This window comes from Nycticebus coucang, unplaced genomic scaffold (genome assembly GCF_027406575.1).
Source record: "Nycticebus coucang isolate mNycCou1 unplaced genomic scaffold, mNycCou1.pri scaffold_69, whole genome shotgun sequence".
Taxonomy (NCBI): Eukaryota; Metazoa; Chordata; class Mammalia; order Primates; family Lorisidae; genus Nycticebus; species Nycticebus coucang.
In genome coordinates this window covers 392,211-414,057 of record NW_026515594.1, presented here as the reverse complement: position 1 = coordinate 414,057, position 21,847 = coordinate 392,211, and the positions used below count along the sequence as shown (strand labels likewise).

Here is a 21,847-nt window from a genome sequence, read left to right as displayed (position 1 = left end):
CGAACATCGATTATTTCACTGTTTACTTTTCCAAACATGTACTTACACTAAGATTCAAAAACTCTAAAGAGGAGTCATTGATAATAATAAATGTATAATGATCCGTTGGGACAATGAATAATCTTAAAGATTGAAATTTTTGTTGCTATGATAAGAATTCTGACCATCCAGTTAAGTTAGCTGTACAGAGTAGTATGGGGGGATCAGGAAATGCATATTTCCAAAAAATGATATTGCATGCTTATTTGATTGGGAGAAATTCTCTGGTCTGATGCATCACTGGTATTTAGGAGGGATTCTACCTACATGCAGCTTCTTCAGCGAGCTTGTTGGTCCCTCAGGGAGCCCAGTGATGATACGATGTCTTACAGCTTGTCATTGCAGATGTCTGTCTCTGCTCACTGCCAGGAAGGTTGCAGATTCTCCACAAAATCCAATGCTAGATTTAGAACTGAAGGAGCTTTGTTACAGATACCTGTAATACCAAAATAATCTAGTTAATATCCTGAGAGTTAGGATTTTTGCTTAAATTTGGCTTCTTGGTACAGTTGTTTAGCTTTTGCCCTATCATTCTCCTAATTGAAACATCATCCGTATTGGTAAATAATTGTTTTGTTACTCCTATGATTTCTTGAACTTCATTCTGATTCATAGCTGGTTTTCCGGCTTTGTCCCTTGAAGTACAGGATTTTGCTCCCGTCAGGCTGTGTGTGGCCATATATTCATTTGTGTATAGCACTTGCATTAAGTCATTAATAGACTTCTGAGGTTTGCTCTTATTAGAACGGGCAATCTGCCATTTCTCAATTTTGAACTGCTTCTTATCAGCCTGATGCTCTTCCTCAGCCTTCAAGGAAACTGGTGAACTGCAATTAGCATTAGAGTTACTGCATGTTGAAGTAAATGAATCTGGGGAGGAGTTGTTTGTTGCTCTCCAGAGGGTGGACGCAGACGTAGACGTGGTTCCTCCACCTTTAAGCAGGGCTTCTGCCATACCAACCAGCTCTTCAAACTGGGTGACTGCCTGTGGTAACACTTGAAGCATGACCAAAGACTGTCCAAGTCCGCTGTTTTCTTTTCGTGTTGGTTAGTTTTTCTTTCAGGCTTTTTATTTTGGTGCATAATTCCTCCTTAGACAGTTCTGCTAAGGGCTCTTCATCCTCACTGGAGATCTCACCGGGCAGAAAGGCATTTCCCGAATATGGGTCTCTCTGTCCTTTATCCAGGTCATTATTTGCATTTTCTGAGTTCATTGTCTCTGTCCTTTTCCTCTTTCCTTTTCTAAAAGCTTGAGTATTGGCAATTTCATCTGTTGGAAAGATCATCTGCATTTTCTCAATTTGTTATCAAAGGTTTTCTGAGATCGTAGGAGGAAGGAATGTCCATGTAGATGATGCTATTCTGCACGTGGCCCAAAAGTTAATGTTTTCCCGGGCTGCCTGCTCCAAAGCCCCAGCCTCGGGGCTGGCGCAGGGAGGTGGGAGGTAGGGGGAGCACCGCCAGGAGGCTCCCGCCAGCGCCTCGCCGTTCCCCCGGCTCCGTGGCGCCCCCTAACGCCGGACTCCCCAGCAGTTGGGCCTAGGAAGGCTGGACAGGCGGAAGCCCCAGGTGTCCGCGAAGCGAAGAGGTGCCTGGCCAGTGCACCTGAGGACAGTGCAGACAGGCCGGCAGCCCCGCGGGAGGGCGCTGGGCGCTGGGCTCTCAAGCCAGAGCGCAGCCCGCCGCCGCCGCAGCTGCCGCAGCCATGTCCGCACACCCCACAGCAGCCTCCCGGCCCTGGTGTCCAACTGGTGATCGTTTTGCAGGTCAATTGTGTTTCTTGGAAGCAGTACTGCGGGGGGGAAGAAGAATATCTCTGGGATTTCAGATTGGAGGAAGACGAGTTCAGGCTGCCAGAACCGAGCTAGCACTTCTGAATGTGCCAAGAGGCAAGGCCCTGTGACGTCCTTGGGAAGCTCCGGCGCCCCTACCATAATGGGCTGCTGGAGTCCTGGGGCTACCCTAGTCTGTGGCCGAAATCTTGCTCTGCTAATGGCGGGAGGGATGTTCTGGTGTGAGACAGTTGTATCTCTGTGGGGAGGGGTTTGGGCTCAGGGACTGTGGGCAAAAGCTCACCCTGGTGGCATGGAGCCAGCCCGAGCTTAATAAAGGTTGCTGCGTAAACAAAGGTTGTCATAGATAAAGGGTGGGGGCGGGGCACGCAGTTGCCGTGGGTGCTCGCGCTGCGGAGCTGCCATAAGAGTTCCGGCTCTCATTGGCGCCGGAGCCTCTGGACATTATGTCCCTACTGCGACTGTGGACCCCACGGGTCCTTCTCACGGTGCAATTGTTGTGGCTGCTGATACAGGCAGCTCCTGTTTGGAGGTGGCCCCGGGACACGGTCCAGCCTACCTCCGAATCTCCAGGGCCGAAAGAGCCCTGGTCTTCCCTCTCTTCCGATCTCTCACCCGAATCCCCTCATGTGCCTACACCCCCAGCAGATCCTGGGGACTTTGATTACCTGGGGTCTTCTGCTCCTTCCCACTTGTTGGCTTCACCTCAGGAGTTGCCTGAGAATTTGGCTCCATTCCTGGACAGGGATTCAGCTCAAGAGCTACTTCAAGGGCCAGATAGGCTTACTATTCTACGTCGTCGGCTTCTGAGGAATAAGCTAAGGAGACGACGAAGGCTTCCAGAGGTGGTTCCAACGCCCGGCTGGGATCAGAATCAAGTCCTGCGTCCTCAACTCATAAGGAAGATTCAAACTGTAAGTCCAGATGAAGTTACAGGTCACCAGGCATTTGAAATACTTGTTCCACCTCTAGATAGTCACAGTTCAAAACCAACAACATTCATTGTTTCACCAAAGAACCTAAAGGAAGATCTAGCTCAACATCCACAGCTCACTAAAGTTGTTGTTGGAGCTCTAGACCAATTTGAATCAAAATCTCAGTCTTACAAACAAATTCTGCAGAATGACGATTATACAGATCAAAGTATGGATTTACTTTACCCTGGCAGCATACCTCTGGGATTTGCGAGAAACCCAGAGGTGGCTCAAGACACCCCTGCACAAGGTGAACTTTCTCAGTTCAATGTAAAAGATGAAAGTCGAAATCCAGAGACCCCTGAGAAGATCCCATCCTCTTTACTCCATCAAGAAACCCTAGAAGAGTACCATGAGGAAGTAGAACCTTTAACTGAGCAGCAGGCCCCACAGCCTTTTGAGCAGGTAGAACCTTCTTTAACAGAGCAGGAGGCCTCAGCTCAGCAGGCAACTAATACTGAAGAGGATGTGTCTCAGCCAGTGATACATCATGAGGTAAATGTTCCATCTCCAACTCGGGCTGAAATTTATCATTCAGTCTTGCCCAAAGTCACAGTTAAACCTGTAGATCTGGAGCTTACACTAACTTCAGAGCCAAGTAACAACATTGAACCTACTTTAAGCCAGCAGCAGGCCCCAGCTCAGCCTCCAGAGCGCCCTGAAGAGGTGGAACTTTCCTCAACCCAACAAGAGGTCTCACCTTTTGAGGAGGTTGGACTGTCCCCAACCCAACAAGAAGGCCCAGCTCAAAATCTAGAGCACCCTGAGGAGGTTGAACCTTCTGCGACACAGCAGGGAACCCCAGCTCAGCCTCCAGGCCTTCCTCTGGAGGCTGAGCCTTCCGTTAGTGAGCAGGAGCAGCCACCTCAGCCTTTTGTGTCTCCTTGGGAGGCTGAACCTTCTCAAATCCAGCAGGAGGTCACAGCTCAAGCTCCAGAGTCCCCCATGGAGAATATAGTTCAAACTCCACCTAATCATGAGGTGACAGTTCAACCTCCAGGTGAGGATCAACCTCATCTTTATTACTTGCCCAATGTTACAGTTAAACCTCCAGATGTGGAGGTTACCATAACTTCAGAGCCTACCAAAGAGGCTGAATCTTCTTTAACCCAGCAGGAGATCCCAACTCAGCCTCCAGAGCATCCTGAGGAGGCGAAACCTTCTGCCACCCAGGAGGAGATCCCAACTCAGCCTCCAGAGCATCCTGAGGAGGTGAAACCTTCTGCCACCCAGGAGGAGAACCCAACTCAGCCTCCAGAGCATCCTGAGGAGGTGAAACCTTCTGCCACCCAGGAGGAGAACCCAACTCAGCCTCCAGAGCATCCTGAGGAGGTGAAACCTTCTGCCACCCAGGAGGAGACCCCAACTCGGCCTCTAGAACATCCTGAGGAGGCGAAACCTTCTGCCACCCAGGAGGAGACCCCAACTCAGCCTCCAGAGCATCCTGAGGAGGTGAAACCTTTTGCCACCCAGGAGGAGAAGCCAACTGAGTCTCCAGGCTTTCCTGCAGAGGCTGGACCTTCCCCCAGTGAGGAAGAGCAGCCACCTCAGCCTTTTGTGTCTCCGGGGGAGATTGAACCTTCTCAAATACAGCAGGAGGCCACAGTTCAAACTCCAGATTCCCCTATGGAGAGTATAACTCAAACTCTACCTAATCATGAGGTGACAGGTAAACCTCCGGATGTGGAGGTTACCATAACTTCAGAGCCTGTGACGGAGGCTAAATCTTCTTCAGCCCAGCAGGAGACTCCAACTCAGCCTCCAGAGCATCCTGAGGAGGAGAAACCACCTGCCATCCAGGAGGAGACCCCAACTGAGTCCCCAAGCTTTCCTGGGGAGGCTGAGCCTTCCCCCAGTGAGCAGGAGCAGCCACCTCAGCCTTTTGTGTCTCCTGGGGAGACTGAACCTTCTCAAATCCAGCAGGAGGTCACAGCTCAAGCTCCAGAGTCCCCCATGGAGAATATAGCTCAAACTCCACCTAATCATGAGGTGACAGTTCAACCTCCAGGTGAGGATCAACCTCATCTTTATTACTTGCCCAATGTTACAGTTAAACCTCCAGATGTGGAGGTTACCATAACTTCAGAGCCTACCAAAGAGGCTGAATCTTCTTTAACCCAGCAGGAGACCCCAACTCAGCCTCCAGAGCATCCTGAGGTAAAACCTTCTGCCACCCAGGAGGGGACCCCAGCTGAGTCTCTAGGCTTCTCTGTGGGGCCTGGACCTCCCACCAGTGAGCAGGAGCAGCCACTTCAGCCTTTTGTGTCTCCTGGAGAGATTGAACCTTCTCAAATCCAGCAGGAGGTCACAGCTCAAGCTACAGAGTCCCCTATGGAGAATATAGATCAAACTCCACCTAATCATGAGGTGAGTGGTAAACCTCCAGATGTGGAGGTTACCATAACTTCAGAGCCTACCAGTGTGGCTGAATCTTCTACAGCCCAGCAGGAGGCCACAACTCAAGCTCCAGAGACCACCATGGAGAATATATCTCAAACTCCACCTAATCATGAGGTGACGGTTCAAACTCCAGGTGAGAATCAACCTCATCATTATTACTTCCCCAATGTTATAGGTAAACCTTCAGATGTGGAGGTTACCATAACTTCAGAGCCTACCAAAGAGGCTGAATCTTCTTCAACCCAGCAGGAGACCCCAACTCAGCCTCCAGAGCATCCTGAGGAGGTGAAACCTTCTGCCACCCAGGAAGAGACCTCAGCCGAGTCTCCAGGCTTTCCTGGGGAGGCTGCACCTTCCCTCAGCGAGCAGGAGCAGCCACCTCAGCCTTTTGTGTCTCCTGGGGAGCTCGAACCTTCTCAAATCCAGCAGGTGGCCACAGCTCAAACTCCAGAACCCCCTATGGAAAGTATAACTCAAACTTCACCAAATCATGAGGTGACCATTAAACCTCCAGATGTGGAGGTTACCATAACTTCAGAGCATACCAGTGTGGCTGAATCTTCTCAAACCCAGCCAGAGGCTTCACCTCCAGAGTATCCCAAGGAGGTAGAAGCTTCTCTAACCCAGCAGGAGCAATCAACCCTATCTCCAGAACATCATGAAGTAACAGTTTCACCTCCAGAGCACCATCAAACTCAACATTCAAACTTGCCCAATGACATTGTTAGGCCTGCAGATGTGCAGGTCACCATATCAGGAGAGCCTACTGCAGAGGCTACAGATCAGCTCTCAGTGCCAATCAGTGATATGGAACCTTCTGTAACCCAGCAAGAGGCCCCACCTCTGTCTCTAGAACCTTCTGAAGAGGTTGAACCTTCAGATCATGTGGTTACCCCGACTCCAGAAGTCACTAATGAGGTTGACATTTCATCCCAACTGGAGGCTCCAGTGCCCCCTCAGCAGTTTGAACCTTTGAAAGGCCAACAGCAGCCAAATGTCCCTGGAAAGGATGAACATTCTCCAATCCATCAAGGAGTCCCAATTCAGCCTGAGGAGCTTCCTGAGGAACCATCTTCAGGCCAGCAAGGAATATCACCAATTTCTCAACAACCCACTGTGAGTGTTGAACCTTCACTGTTCCACACACCTAAGCCTCCAGGATTCTCTACAATGGCTGAACATTCATTGTCAGATGAGGTATTTTCACCTCTAGATCTGTCTACAATTTTCAGAAGTCTTTCAACATTGCCTGCCACCACAGTTAAACATGTGGATTTGGAGGTTACTGTATCTACAGAGCCCACTTCTAAAGGCGAATCTTCCTCAACGCAGTGGGAAGATGCCACTCTGCCTGCAGTTCCCACTGAACAGGGTGAATTTTTGCCAACCCAGTCTGATCCCCTTTCCCTACCTCCAGATCCCCCTGAAGTGTTTGCATCTTCTCTAGTCCAGCAAGAGGCTGTGGCTCAGACTCCAGATCCCCCTAAGGAGCTAGAACTTTCTTCAGTCCAACAGGAGGCCCCAGCTGAGGCACCAGAGCCCCTTAAGGAAGTTGGACCATCTGGGAGCTATCAGGAAGCCTTAGGTCGTCCTCCGAAGTCCACTGAAGAGGTCAGACCTTTTCCAACAGAGCAGGAGTCTCCAGCTCAGCCTCTAGAGCTCCCTAAGGAGGTTATGGCTCAACCTCCAATGAATTATGAGATGATGGTTCCAACACCAGGTCTAGATCAAGCTCACTATCCAGCATTGCCCAGGGTCACACTTCAACCTTTGGACCTTGGGATTACCATAACTCCAGAAGTCACCACAGGGGTTGAACATTCTTCATTCATGCAGGAGATGCCATCTCAACCTCCAGAGCTACCTAAGGAAGTTGTGGCTCAACCCCAACTATATCAGGCGGTGACAGTCATAACACCAGGTCAGGATCAAGCTCACTATCCAGCATTGCCCACTGTCCCACTTCAGTCTGCGGACATGGGGCTTACTGTAACTCCAGAACCTACTACAGAGGTTGAACATTCTTCATTCATACAGGAGACCCCACCGCAACCTCCAGAGCCACCGAAGGAAGTTATTGTAGGTCAACCCCAAATATATCAGGAGGTGACAGTTATGACACCAGGTCAGGATCAAGCTCACTATCTAGCATTGCCCAGTGTCCCACTTCAGTCTGGGGACCTGGGACTTACTGTAACTCCAGAACCTACTACAGAGGTTGAGCATTCATCATTCATGCAAGAGACTCCACCTCAACCTGCAGAGCCACCAAAGGAAGTTGTTGTAGCTCAAACTGTAATGTATCAGGAGGTGACAGTTCCAACACCAGGTCAGGACCAAGCTCACTATCCAGCATTGCCCAGTGTCTCACTTCAGTCTGCGGACCTGGGTCTTACTGTAACTCCAGAACCCATTACAGAGGTTGAACATTCTTCATTCATTCAAGAGACCCCATCTCAACCTCCAGAGCAACCTAAGGAAATTGTAGCTCAAACTGTAATATATCAGGAGGTAACAGTTCCAACACAAGGTCAGGATCAAGCTCAGTATCCAACATCACCCAGTGAAACATTTCAATCTTTGGACCTGGGAATTACTGTAACTCCAGAACCCACTGTGGAGGCTGAATATTCTACAGCTCCAATGACTACAGTTCCTCCAAGGCTCCCTGAGGTGACACTTGCACATCCCAATCAGGTTCAGGCTGAAAATCCAAATCCACTTCAGCCTGTGGACCTGGAGCTTTCCATAACTCCAGAACCCACTACGGACATTGAACTTTCTCCAATCATGCAGGAAACCACATCTCAACCTCCAGAGCCACCTAAGGAAGTTGTAGCTCAACCCCCAGTACACATAGAGGTGACACTTCCAACACAAAGTCAGGATCAAGCTCAGCCTCCAGCATTACCCATTATCACACTTCCGACTTTAGGCCCAATATTTTCCATAACTACAGAACCCACTGTGGAAGTCGAACATCCCATAACCCTGACGGAGACTCCACCTCCTCCTAAGTTCCCTGAGGTGACCTTTCCACTTCCCAACCAGGTTCAGGTTCAGAATACAAAAGTGACTGAAGGTCCAGTTCCATCTTATGTTGTGGAACCAACCTCACCTCCAGGGTCCAATACAGAGGTTGAACCTTCTCCATCTGTGCAGACGACCCCAACTCAGCCTCCAGAGCCACCTAAGGAACTTGTAGTACAACTACCAATATATCAAGAGGTGACACCTCCAAACCAAGGTCAGGATCAAGCTCAACATTCAACATCTCCCAGTGCCTCAGGTAAAAATTTGGAACTGAGGCTTCTCATAACACCAGTGTCCACTACAGAGGTTGAACCTTCTACAGCTCAGATAAGTACTGCTCCTTCTTTAAAGCTTCCTGAGGTGACGCCTCCACATCCAGACCAAATTCAGACTTGGCAGCCAAACCTGACCGAGGTCACAACTAAACCTTTGGACCAGGAATCTACTGTAACTCCAGAACACACCATGGAGGTTAAACCTCCAAACATGCCAGAGACCCCAACTCAGCCTCCAGAGCCACCTAAGGAAGTTGTAATTCGACCCCCAGTATATCAAGAGGTGACACTTTCAACACCAGGTCAGGATGAAGCTCAGCATTCAACATCGCCCATAGTTACGGGGCTTTCCATAACTCCAGTGTCCACTACAGAGGCTGAACCTTCTACAGTCCTAACAAGCACAGATTCTTCTTCAGAGCATCCTGAGGTGACACTTCCACATCCTGAGGTGACACTTCCACATCCTGAGGGGACACTGTCGCATCCTGAGGTGACACTTCCACATCCTGAAGTCACAGTTCCGCATCCTGAGGTGACACTTCAGCATCTTGATGTGACACTTCCACATCTAGACCAGATGGAGACTCAGCAGACAAACCCAGCTGAGGTCACAGTTAAGCTTTTGGACCAGGAACTTACCATGACTTCGGAACAAACTAGAGAGGTTAAACCTTCTCCAACCATGCAAGCGACTCCAACTCAACCTCTAGAGGTACCAAGGGATGTAGTAGCTCCAGCCTATTATGAAATAACAGTTCCAACACCGGGTCAGGATCAAGCCCAGCATACAACATCCCCTGGTGTCACGATCACAGTTTTACCTTTGAGCCTGGAATTTGTTGTAACTTCAGCAACTACATCAGAGGTTGAACATCCTGTGGCTCTGGAAACGATGGCAGCTCCCCATCCAGACCAGATTCAGACTCAGCCTCCAATCCCGACTGAAGTTACAATTCAAATATCCGACTCGGACATTACCGTAACTCAAAATTCGTTGCCAAATTACAACATGGAACAAGAGATTGCCAATATCAACACCGACATGAACACCAGCATATGTGACCTCTGTACCTGCAGAGATGAGACACTGTCGTGTGTTGGTCTCAGCCCAGAGAAGAGACTCCGCCGAGTGCCTGTGCAGGAGCCTGAAGCCTATAATGGTACCTTCACCGTCTTGTAAGTCACTTATCCTCATTCGTTCTCTGCATCCTGCCTCACATGGCAGCCTTTTCCTTGAGACACTTGTGGGCTTTCTTCATTGGTTGACTTTCTGCTTTTACCTTTTACTTGTCAGATTTTCCTTATCCTCATTCTCCTTTGTACTATTGTGCCCCTTCTCCAAACTTTTACCTGTGACGACTCTTTTTTTCTTTATCCATTTCTCTTTAGTCCCATCATATCATTGCTTACCCTCTACTCTTCTGAGTTTGCTTCACTCTCTTCACAGAAGCATATTCCTCTGGGTGGCACCTGTGGCTCAAGGAGTAGGGTGCCAGCCTCATATACCAAGGGTGGCAAGTTCAAAGCCAGCCCCGGCCAAAAAAAACAACAACCCAGGTCTGTCATTTATTAGTTTTGTGACCTTGGGCAAGTCATTCCACTCTGTGGCTCAATTTCCTCATCTTTAAAATGGGGATTGTGATACTTACCATTTCATAGGATCGTTGTGAGATTTAGGGGTGGGAGTACATGTAATACTTACATGTATATCAGTGCCTAGCATATATATGAATGTTAACTATTATTATCATTATTCAGTCCTTTAATTATGTCCAGGCCTCATCTTTGTACCTGGTTTCCTGTATGTAGTGCCCATTTTGTGCCCAACTCAGGGCAGAGTATGACATTATCTCTAGAATATGAAAATGATAGGTAGGAAGAAAAGAAATAGGCATCAAAAGGGAGGTGGTTTTTAATTAAGTACTAAAGAGATATAGAGACCATAGATGCTGTAATTCACCAGAATCTATAATCATTGAGGTGTGGAGGTCAGGGAAAGCTCCCTGGATAAGCTGAAACTTTTCCTGGGGCTTAAAAAGCATCTATAATCTGTTAAAGAGAAACATTGGGAGGAAAGCCTAGGCAACGGCATGGCTGCAGGAAGGATGGGAATTTAGAAGACCAGTCTTGCTTCCAAGAATTGGGTTAGGAAGCAATGGAAAACGTGATTATGAAAAACCTTGAACATCAGATATGGGAGTTTGAAAGTTATATGCAATGAGGTATGGAGAGCCATGGAAAGTTTTTAAGCAAGAGAAAGAAATGATTAAGCGCCTGTGGCTCAGTCGGTAGGGCGCCAGCCCCATATACTGAGGGTGGCGGGTTCAAACCCGGCCCCGGCCAAACTACAACCAAAAAATACCCGGGCATTGTGGCGGGCGCCTGTAGTCCCAGCTACACGGGAGGCTGAGGCAAGAGAATCACTTAAGCCCAGGAGTTGGAGGTTGCTGTGAGCTGCGTGAGGCCATGGCACTCTACTGAGGGCCACAAAGTGAGACTCTGTCTCTACAAAAAAAAATAAAAGACAAAAGGATTATTTTAGAATCCATACATAGCATGCTCTAGAGGGGGAAGCGTAACTCAGGGAGACCAAATGGAAAACTTGTCTAGCAAAAATTTAGAAGTAAAGTGAGAAAGGACTAAAGCTGAGTGCTTGTGATAGAAGTGGGAATAAAGTCCTGGGGATACTACAAAGGAAGGACAGGATTTAGTGACCAACTAATGAGTTGGGAGAGGATGTGTATAGGGAAGAGAGAAATCAAATGTGACTCCATGGTTTCTGTCTTGCATGATGAAGATAATGATGGGGGTGGAATACTATGCAGCCTTAAAGAAAGATGGAGACTTTACCTCTTTCATGTTTACATGGATGGAGCTGGAAAATGTTCTTCTTAGTAAAGTATCTCAAGAATGGAAGAAAAAGTATCCAATGTACTCAGCCCTACTATGAAACTAATTTATGGCTTTCACATGAAAGCTATAACCCAAGAATAGAGGGAAGGGGGAAAAGGAGGGAAGGGAGGGGGGAGTTGGGCAGAGGGAGGGTGATTGGTGGGATTATACCTGCGGTGCATCTTACAAGGGTATATGTGAAATTTAGTAAATGTAGAATGTAAATGTCTTAGCACAATAACTAAGAAAATGCCAGGAAGGCTATGTTGACCAATGTGATGAAAATGTGTCAAACTGTCTATAAAACCAGTGTATGGTGCCCCATAATCGCATTAATGTACACAGCTATGATTTAATAATAAAAAAAAAAGATAATGATGGTGGTATATAACAAGTGCAGCAGTCAGAGCCAATTTGAGGGAGAGAAGATCAGTTTGGGCATTTTTTTAAATTTCTGAGCATTAAACAACCAGAAAGCTTCTGGTTAAATGGAAATGTGCATTAGGCAGATGACTGTCTTATTTCTACCCCTGCCCCCAACTGGGAAAAATACACCTATAAAGTAAATAGGTAAAATTATTGCTGAGGGGCGGCGCCTGTAGCTCAGTGAGTAGGGCCCTGGTCACATACATCCGGGCTGGCAGGTTCGATTCCTAACCGGGCCCGCTAAACAACGATAACTGCAACCAAAAAATAGCCAGGCGTTGTTATGGGTGCCTGTAGCCACAGCTACACGGGAGACTAAGGCAAGAGAATTGCTTAAACCCAAGAGTTTGAGGTTGCTGTGAGCTGTGATGCCACAGCACTCTACCCAACATAGTGAGATACTGCCTCAAAAAAAAAAAAAAAAATTGTTGCTGAGGAATAGGGAACAGTGTTAAAGGTAAAGATTTAAAGTTATCCACAGAGCTGAAACTGATCGTAAGGCATTTAACAGTTTGCTTTCAAACATGTCATTCATGGATATATTTACACTTTTTAAAAAAAAGTCATGGAAGTACATGTGTGTATATATGTGTATATGTATATGTGTGCATGTATATATATATGATATATGATAATTTATTATTTTTTATTTCTTCATGGGTTTTCCCTGCACTCTCTTCTAGTATTTTTATAGTTTCATGTCTTAAGTTTAAATCTTTAATCCAGTGAGAGTCTATCTTAGTTTATGGTGAAAGGTGTGGGTCCAGTTTTAGTCTTCTACAGGTTGCCAGCCGGTTCACCCAGCACCATTTGTTAAATAGGGAATCTTTTCCCCACTGAATATTTTTAATTGGCTTGTCAAAGATCAAATAACGGTAAGAAGCTGGATCCATCTCTTGGTTCTCTGTTCTGTTCCAGACATCTACTTCTCTGCTTTTGTGCCAGTACCATGCTGTTTTGATCACTATCGATTTATAGTAAAGTCTCAGGTCTGGTAGAGTGATTCCTCCTGCTGTGTTTTTATTTCTGAGTAATGGCTTGGCTAGTCGAGGTTTTTTTCTCATCCCATATAAAATGAAGTATTATTTTTTCAAGATCTTTAAAGTATGACAGTGGAGCTTTAATAGGGATTGCATTAAAATTGTATTTTGCTTTGGGTAGTATGGACATTTTAACAATGTTGGGCGGCGCCTGTGGCTCAGTGAGTAGGGCGCCGGCCCCATATGCCGAGGGTGGCGGGTTCAAACCCAGCCCCGGCCAAACTGCAACAAAAAAAAAAATAGCCGGGTGCTGTGGCGGGCACCTGTAGTCCCAGCTACTCGGGAGGCTGAGGCAAGAGAATCACTTAAGCCCAGGAGCTGGAGGTTGCTGTGAGCTGTGTGATGCCACGGCACTCTACCAAGGGCCATAAAGTGAGACTCTGTCTCTACAAAAAAAAAAAAAAAAACAATGTTGATTCTTCGCAGCCATGAGCATGGTATGTTTTTCCATTTGTTAACATTTTCAGCTATTTATTTTCTTAGAGTTTCATAGTTCTCTTTGTAGAGATCTTTCACATCCTTTGTTAGATAAACTCCCAAATATTTCATCTTCTTTGGCAGTACTGTGAATGGAATATAGACCTTAACGGTTTTTTCAGCTTGACTACTGTTGGTATATATAAAGGCTACCGATTTATGAATATTGATTTTGTAACCTGAGACACTGCTGTATTCCTTGATCACTTCTAAGAGTTTTGTAGTAGAATCCCTGGTGTTTTCCAGATATACAATCATATCATCTGCGAAGAGCAACAGTTGATATATGATAATTTAGACACATAAGTGATTTTATCCATTTATTCATTCATAACTGATATTATCTTCCAAGAGATTGGACAGACAGGAAGTTAAGCTTCTGAGGAGATGCCTTATTATTTGAGCCCATAGCCCCACATTCTTTCTTTCTTTCTTTTTCTTTTTAGACTTTCTCTTCCACATGAATTCTATTGTGTACAGAAAACAGTGCATACTGGCATGAGGCTCTGCCACATCTTCACATCGTTTCCATTTTCCCTCCTATGGTTTCTCTGATGTTTAATAAGACTGAGGACCACTGAAAACCTTTGCCACATTATCGATATTTGGAAGATTTCTCTCCAATATGAATGTTCGTATGTTAAGGTTTGAGCTCTGGTTAAGGTCATTGCCACACTGTTCACATTTGTAGGATTACTCTCCAGTTTGAATTCTTCTATGCTTAGCATGCTATCAACACCAGGTCAAGGCACTACCGCTGTCTTCAAATGGAGGGTTTCTCTCTGTGTGATTTCCTCTATGTACAGTGAGGATTGAATTTGAGTTAGAGTTTGCCACACTGTCCATATTTAAAAGGTTTTTCTCCAGAATAAATTCTTCAATGTCTAGTAATGTTCACAAACTAATGAAAGTCTATGCCACATTTTGACCACTGTAGTTTCTTTCAAGAATGACTACTTTGATGAACAGAAAGGGTTGAGTACAGTGTAAATGCCTTGCCCCCTTCTTCACATTTGTGGAGTTTCTCTCCACAAGAAATTCTGTTATGTTCACTATGAGTTTAACTAAGGAAAAAGGCTTTAGTGCATTCTCTAAATTTGTAAGTTTTATGTCCAAAGTAAATTCTTTGAAGTACAGAAAGGTTTGAGTCACAGTTAAAGGCTTTGCCACACTCTTGACATTTGTAGGGTTTCCCTCCAGAGTGAATTCTTTGATGTCTAGAAAAGCTTGTGTAGTACTTAAAGGATTTTCCACATTCTTGACCTTTGTAGGGTTTCTCTCCAGAGTGAATTCTTTGATGTCTAGAAAGGTGTGAGTGGTGTTTAAAGGCTTTGCCACATTCTTCACATCCATAGGGTTTCTCTTCAGAATGAATTCTTTGATGAACAGAAAGGTTTGAGTACTTGTTAAAGGCTTTGCCACATTCCTGACATTTGTAGGGTTTATCTCCAGAATGAATTCTTTGATGTCTACAGAGGAGAGAGTGCTGGTTAAAGGTTATGCCACATTCTTCACATTTGAAAGGTTTCTCTGCAGAATCAATTATTTTTCTTGTCCAGAAACGTGTGAGTGTTGCTTGGTAAGTTTGTCACATTCCTTCTAGTTGTAGGTTTTTCCTCCAGTATCAAAATTCTCATGGTTACGATATTTTGAACTGTGGCTAAGACATTTGCCATCATTTTCACACGTGTCTAGTTTCTCTCCAGTATCAAATCTTGAGCAAGACTGAAAAACTTGGCTACCTTCTTTGCATTTGGACTGTTTTTTCCAATGTGAGTGATCTTATGTTCTGTAACATGTGACCAGAAGTTAGAGGCTTTCCTATAGCTTTTACAATTAAAAGTTTTCTCTAAGGTATATATCATTATTTGTCCATTGAGATTTAACAATTGTCTGAAGGTGTTCAAAGAGTTACTACATTGGAATACTTTGCCATAGGTAGCTGTTAATCACTGGTGAAGTCCACTGTAACTTACTTTCTGCTCATCACACTTATACACACTTTCCCAATATTTTGTTAAGTTTAAATTCTCGGAGCCATAGCTTTGATATCTGGTCAGGATCATCTCTGGAAATAAAATATTTGTGCCCCACTCTTGAAAACGGTCTTCAGTATAATGAGTATATAGAGCTGGGTGCTTGACTAGTGTCTGGTGTGTCTTCGCCTTCCAGGGTTCTTTGCTTTGCTCCAGACAGGTGATGAGTTCTGGCTTAGAGACAGTAAGACAGGTTTCTGTAGGTCTCTAACATGACTTCCCCATACAAATGCTGCTGAGCAGGGTCCAAGTAGGCCCACTCTTCCATAGAGAATTCAACAGACATGTCCTTGAATGTCAACACTCCTTTGGATTCTTCCCTGAGGACCTTTTGAATGTCACCACGAGGGAGGGATGCTGGGCGCTGCAGGCAGACAGCTGCTCAGACAGCTCTGGGCATTTCCCAGCTTCCGGGATGTCCCGGTGTCCTGCAGGTCAATTCTCTGCAGAATCAGAGTGACAGAGGCTGCTGCAGAGACACTTAGGATCCCCAGGGAAGGGAACAGCTGAAGAGGAGGCCGTAGCTCAGAGCCCAACTCCAGAGACAAACGCTGCTCAGAATCCTCGGTGCCTCCTTCTTCTTTCTGGCTGTGCATCATTTCCCAGCTCCAGAGATGTCCCAGTACCTGCAGGTCACAGGGTGACAGAAGCTGCTGCAGAGACACCTGGAATCTCCAGGAATCCCCACATTATTTCTTGATTAATTGTGCAAACTAGGAAGCTCATAGCTCTGGAAATGAGAAAACTGTAAGTATTTTCTGTATTTGAATATCTCCTGTGTTTCTTCACAGAAATTTCCAAGGAAATGCTATTTCTTACATTGATGAGAATGTATGGAAATCATACCGTTGGACTGAGAAATTGTGAGTATATTCTCTCCAGATATGAGTACAAAAACTTAGTTGCGTTGTAAGATCCTTCTTGGTCCAGAATTTTGAGGTCAACACTTTTAAGGAAAGGTATTTCTTCCTCCACATCTCAAATCAATGTCTGTTGATTATAATTCTATGATTATTTAAAAATTAAATTTGGTGGGCTCTCTTAGAAAGAGTCAATTTAAATGTATTTTTTATTATGTAAGTAATACACATTATACTCTTAATATATAAAAACAAAATAACAGGTATAATGGAAACCCTCCTTGTGCCCTGATGCCTGGTCCCTGAGGTAACCACTACTCCTAAGTTTGGTGTATATCCTTCCAGACCTTTTCCCAAGTATTTGCCTACATACATATTTACATATAGCAAAAGAAATTTTTTGTGTGGCCTTACGTTTTTTGTTTTATAGAAATGGTAACATCTTACAACTTGATTCTTTCACTTCATGATACATGTTAGATTTTTCTTTCACAGCACTTAGAGGGTTACCCTATTCATTTAAACTCTTGCATCATTCCATATTATGGATTCCATACTATGGATGTGGCATGAATTATTTAATAATTCCCCTATGGATGGATGTTTAGATTATGTCCAGTTTTCTTTTCTTTTTTTTTTTTTTTTAGAGACAGAGTCTTACTGTGTCACCCTCGGTAGAGTGCCCTGACATCACAGCTCACAGCAACCTCCAACTCCTGGGCTTAGGCAATTCTCTTGCCTCAGCCTCCTGAATAGCTGGGACTATAGGCGCCCACCACAATGCCCTGCTATTTTTTGTTGCAGTTTGGTGGGGGCCAGGCTCGAACCTGTCGCCCTCGGTATATGGGGCTGGCACCCTACTCACTGAGCCACAGGCGACACCCTCCTATGTCCAGTTTTCTTGTTAGGTGCATTGCTGCTTCTTTGTAAACTTGGGCAAATATTTCAGTAGAACAGATATCTAGAAATGGAATGGTTGATATGAGGACAATGTAGGTATTAAATTTTAATTGTCCTCAAAAAGTTGTGCCAACTTATACTATACTCAACAGAATATGACAGCATTTTACCACTGAGTATTCTCCAACTCTTTGCTGATATGATGGGTGAACAAAAAGGGTCCTGTCTGAATTTGAATTTTTCTGATTACTCTTGAATTTAAATACCTTTATTTGTTAAAAGTTGGTGAACATTTGTGTTTCTTCTGAGTTTTCTGTCCTTTATCCATTTTCCTTTTGAATTGTTTTTATCATTTTCTTATTAATTTATTAAAGCAGTCAATTTAGATACATAAGTTATTTTGGAAAAATACAGTAGTAGTTTGTGTGTCATCAGTTCAACTTGTATAGGTGATCTCTGAGTTTTCATTTTTGAAAATAGAGATGTCGTTTTATTTTCCATTAAAGTTTGTCCCCTTGTAATATGATTCCATTTATATAAAGTTCAGGAAGAGGCAAAACTAAAGTATGTTGTGTATGACTGACATATAACAGGTAAAACTATATTTTGAAAACAAGGAAATTACTATAAAAGTTAATATAGTGGTTATCTTCAGAGGTCAGAGAGAGGGTTGTGATTGGAAAGGGCCACACGAGCTTCTGGATGCTCATGGTACTCTTTCTTGACATGATGATATTACATGGGTACCTGCTTTACAATTATTTAAACGGAACATTTAAATTATATGCATTTTATGCACATTGTATTTCTCAAAAAAAAAAAAAAAACATTTTTTAAATGGGAGGAAAAGCCTACTGACTTCACTTGTAACCTGACATAGGTCCATGTGGTGCTTTAATAATAACATTGTGGGGCTCCGTGTCTGTAGCTCAAGCGGCTAAGGCGCCAGACACATACACCAGAGCTGGCAGGTTCAAATCTAGCCTGGGCCTGCCAAACAACAATGACAACTACAACCAAAAAATAACTGGGAGTTGTGGCAGGCACCTGTAGTCCCAGCTACTTGGGAGACTGAGGCAAGAGAATCTCTTAAGCCCAGGAGTTGGAGGTTGCTGTGAGCTGTGACGCCACAGCACTCTACCCAGGATGACAGCTTGAGGCTCTGTCTCAAAAAAAGCAACAACAAAAAAAAAAAAAATTGGGGGGAAAGAGATGAGGAAATGGCAGTTCTGCTGGTCTTGATTAGAACCAGTGTTGGGTTCTAACAGGGATTTTGTGATCTAGAGAGTAGGCATTAAATATACAATTTGGTGGGAATAGTGGGTAGGGGTGTGTGTGTGTGTGTAGAGATTTGGACACAAAAAGGAAAATGTGAAAAAGGTTTGAATGAAAACAAAGCAGATGTTGCCACCTTGAAATTAAATAAGAATTAGTGTATTCAATTGGCACCATTACCCAGGTTTCCTCCACAGATAGGAGTTAGTCCTATATGGCAAATAGTTTGCATTTTTATTTAGAAATAACCTCTTCCTTTACACTGTTGGTGGGACTGCAAACTAATTCTACCTCTTTGGAAAGAAGTATGGAGAATCCTCAAAGAACTCAAATTAGATCTCCCATTTGATTCCTCAATCCCACTATTAGTCATGTATCCAGAAGAAAAAAAATCATTCTATCATAAAGACATTTGTACTACGTTGTTTATCACAGCTCAATTTACAATTGGCAAAATGTGGAAACAACCTAAATGCCACCAACCCAGGAATGGATATACCAAACTGTGGCATATGTATACCATGGAATACTATTCAGCCATTAAAAAAGATGGGGACATTACATCTTTTGTATTAATCTGGATGGAATTGAAACACATTCTTCTTAGTAAAGTATCACAGAGTGGAGAAGCAAGAATCCAATGTACTCAATACTAACATGAGGCCAGTAGATAATCTGATACATTCCCACATAAGAGAAAAACTCAAATCAATTCAAGGTCTGGGATGGGGAAAGAGGGAGCAGGGAGAGGGGAAGGAGGAGGATGGAGGTGCTCCCACTCAATGGGCCCAATGTTCGAGTGTATGGCACACTTCTTGGGGGCAGTACACAATTATAAGAGGAACTCTACCTAACTAATGCAAACATTGTAACCTATTTCTTTGTGCCCTCAGATTAACCCGAAACAATAATAAAATCTTAAAAAAGAAATAACAAATAACCTTATCTTTTTTCAGAATTCTCAGTGAAAATCATTTGACCGAATTACATAAAGATTCATTTGAAGGCCTGCTATCCCTCCAGTATTTGTAAGTTAGTTAGTTAATCATATTTATTTATGAGCTTTTAGTGATATGATCTGTAAAGTGAATAAGGGGTTCAAATTAGATAATCTCTAAAACTTCTTTCATCAATAAAATGCTGCAGTTCTCTAAATCCGTGTAGAGTTTTAGCCCGTCTCTAGCCCATCTCTGTGCATTTTTAGTTTTAAAAATCATATAGATAAAATACGGATAGAAAAAAACTTTGCTTATAAGGAAAAAGTGGTAATAACATCTGAGCAATTATTGACACCCATTGAACCTTGTTTTATAAGTTTTATATATCATCTGCTTATATTTATATTTAGTCTACACCCCATAGAGCAAATCTAATCCACAGTCTGTTTTTATTTACAGCCTGTAAGTTAAGAATGCTTTTTACATTTTGAAAGGGTCTGTAAAAGAAAAAGAAAGACAAGAATATGCAACAGAGACCATATGTGACCTACAAAGCCTGAAACATTACTATTTAGCCTTCAGGAAAAGCCTAAATTTGGGTGGCGCCTGTGGCTCAAAGGAGTAGAGTGCCAGCCCTAGGTGCTGGAGGTGTGGGTTCAAACCCAGCCCCGGAGAAAAAAATGCAAAAAAAAATAAAAAGAAAAAGAAAGAAAGGAAAAGGATTTGAAAAAGTTGGTTTAGTAGCATGAGAAGAATTAAACTTTAAGTTGTTGCTCAAAGGAAAGGAAAGGAAAATATAGACCATCTACACTAGTTTGAATGCCATTAATCCAGAATTTTTTGATAATTTAATCTGAATTAAATTAACATTTAACTATTAAATAAGCAGATGAATTATAAAGAATAAATATATTTAAAAATATAAAATATTAAAGAATATTAAATATTTAATATAAGAACATTATATTAAAATCATATAGATATGATTTAATTTAATCATATAGTAAATATATATATTTAAGAGAATAGGCTGGCAGTGAGGATTTCATAGCAGAAATTACTATATTCTTATTGAAAATAGTTGTTTAAGGACAGGTGCAGTGGCTCCCACCTGTAATCCTAGCACTCTGGGAGTCCAGGGTAGGAGGATCCCTTGAGCTCATGTGTTCGAGTGCAGCCTAATTGAGAGTGAGACCCTGTATCTACTAAAAATTAGAAAAATTATCCAAACATTATGGTGGGTGCTCATAGTCCCAGCTACTCGGGAGGCTGAGGTAGGAGGATAGCTTGGAGCTCAGGTGTCTGAGGTTGCTGTGAGCTAGGCTGACACCATGGCACTCTGGCCTGATGCAACAGAATGAGACTTTGCCTCAAAAAGAAAAAAAAAGTTGTTTAAATTATGGTTAAATGGTATAGCTAGAAATGTTTACAATGAATAAGCATATTACCAATGCTCCTAATTTTTCCCAAATTACAAAATGAAAATTTCTCCTGCCTTATTGCCAAGGAGGGAATACTTGCATAGTATTTATTTCTAAAGATTAATGATGTACACACTAATTTTTTTTTTTTTTTTGTAGAGACAGAGTCTCACTGTACCGCCCTCGGGTGGAGTGCCGTGGCGTCACACGGCTCAAAGCAACCTCTAACTCTTGGGCTTACGCGCTTCTCTTGCCTCAGCCTCCCGAGCAGCTGAGACTACAGGCACCCGCCACAACGCCCAGCTATTTTTTCTTTTTGTTGCAGTTTGGCCGGGGCCAGGTTTGAACCCGCCAATAAATACTTGCATAGCATTTATTTCTAAGAAGATACTATATCCCTTGCTATGAAAGTCTGAGTTTTATCCTTTTCCCACGGCAAAGAAGTGTGGTCAAGAAGTGTGTACATCGGGCGGCGCCTGTGGCTCAGTGAGTAGGGCGCCGGCCCCATATGCCAAGGGTGGCGGGTTCAAACTCTTTGTGGAGTTACATGTACATTGAAATACAGGTATTTTTAATTCAATTGCATTTTTCAGAATTCTCAATCGTAATCCTCTGACAACTGTTGAAGATTCATATCTTTATAAATTGCCAGCATTAAAATATCTGTAAGTATTGCGGTCATCTCATGAATCATGAGATTATTTCTGCTGTTATTTTTTATTTTCATCAAAGATTAAGTATATTGAATTTAGGCTAAAAAGTCATAATTTAAACTTTAACTGGTTATTAAAAAAAGGTTATTGGCAAAGAAAAGAGATTAAGAATGGATGTGTAATGAATGGGCAAGACAGCCAGCAGGGAAAGAGAACAGTAGTATTGAGGAATGTATATAAATATAATATATATAGATGCATGTAGGAATATCATTTATCCCAGAAAGCAAAAAAGAATAGATGCTTCTATTTTAAAAATAAAAAATAAAGGGCTGTGCCTGTGGCTCAAAGGAGTGGGCGCCAGCCCCATATGCCGGAGGTGGCGGGTTCGAACCTAGCCCAGCCAAAAACT

At 43.6% G+C, this 21,847-nt stretch overlaps 1 protein-coding gene and 1 pseudogene across 1 annotated transcript in view; one reads left to right on the top strand and one right to left on the bottom strand.

Moving 5' to 3' along the window:
- Positions 1-354: 354 nt before the first annotated feature.
- On the bottom strand, positions 355-1,416 carry LOC128579587 (BEN domain-containing protein 6-like; annotated as a pseudogene).
- An 862-nt stretch (positions 1,417-2,278) lies between these two features.
- The window catches only part of LOC128579583 (leucine-rich repeat-containing protein 37A2-like), a 33,799-nt gene continuing 14,230 nt past the window's right edge, over positions 2,279-21,847 (top strand). Inside the window, 9 exon segments of the mRNA XM_053581589.1 lie at positions 2,279-3,472; positions 3,698-4,054; positions 4,916-4,955; positions 5,862-7,108; positions 7,718-8,944; positions 9,062-9,693; positions 16,180-16,251; positions 19,380-19,453; positions 21,348-21,447. Of these exon segments, the coding sequence (XP_053437564.1) occupies positions 2,279-3,472; positions 3,698-4,054; positions 4,916-4,955; positions 5,862-7,108; positions 7,718-8,944; positions 9,062-9,693; positions 16,180-16,251; positions 19,380-19,453; positions 21,348-21,447 (4,943 nt within the window).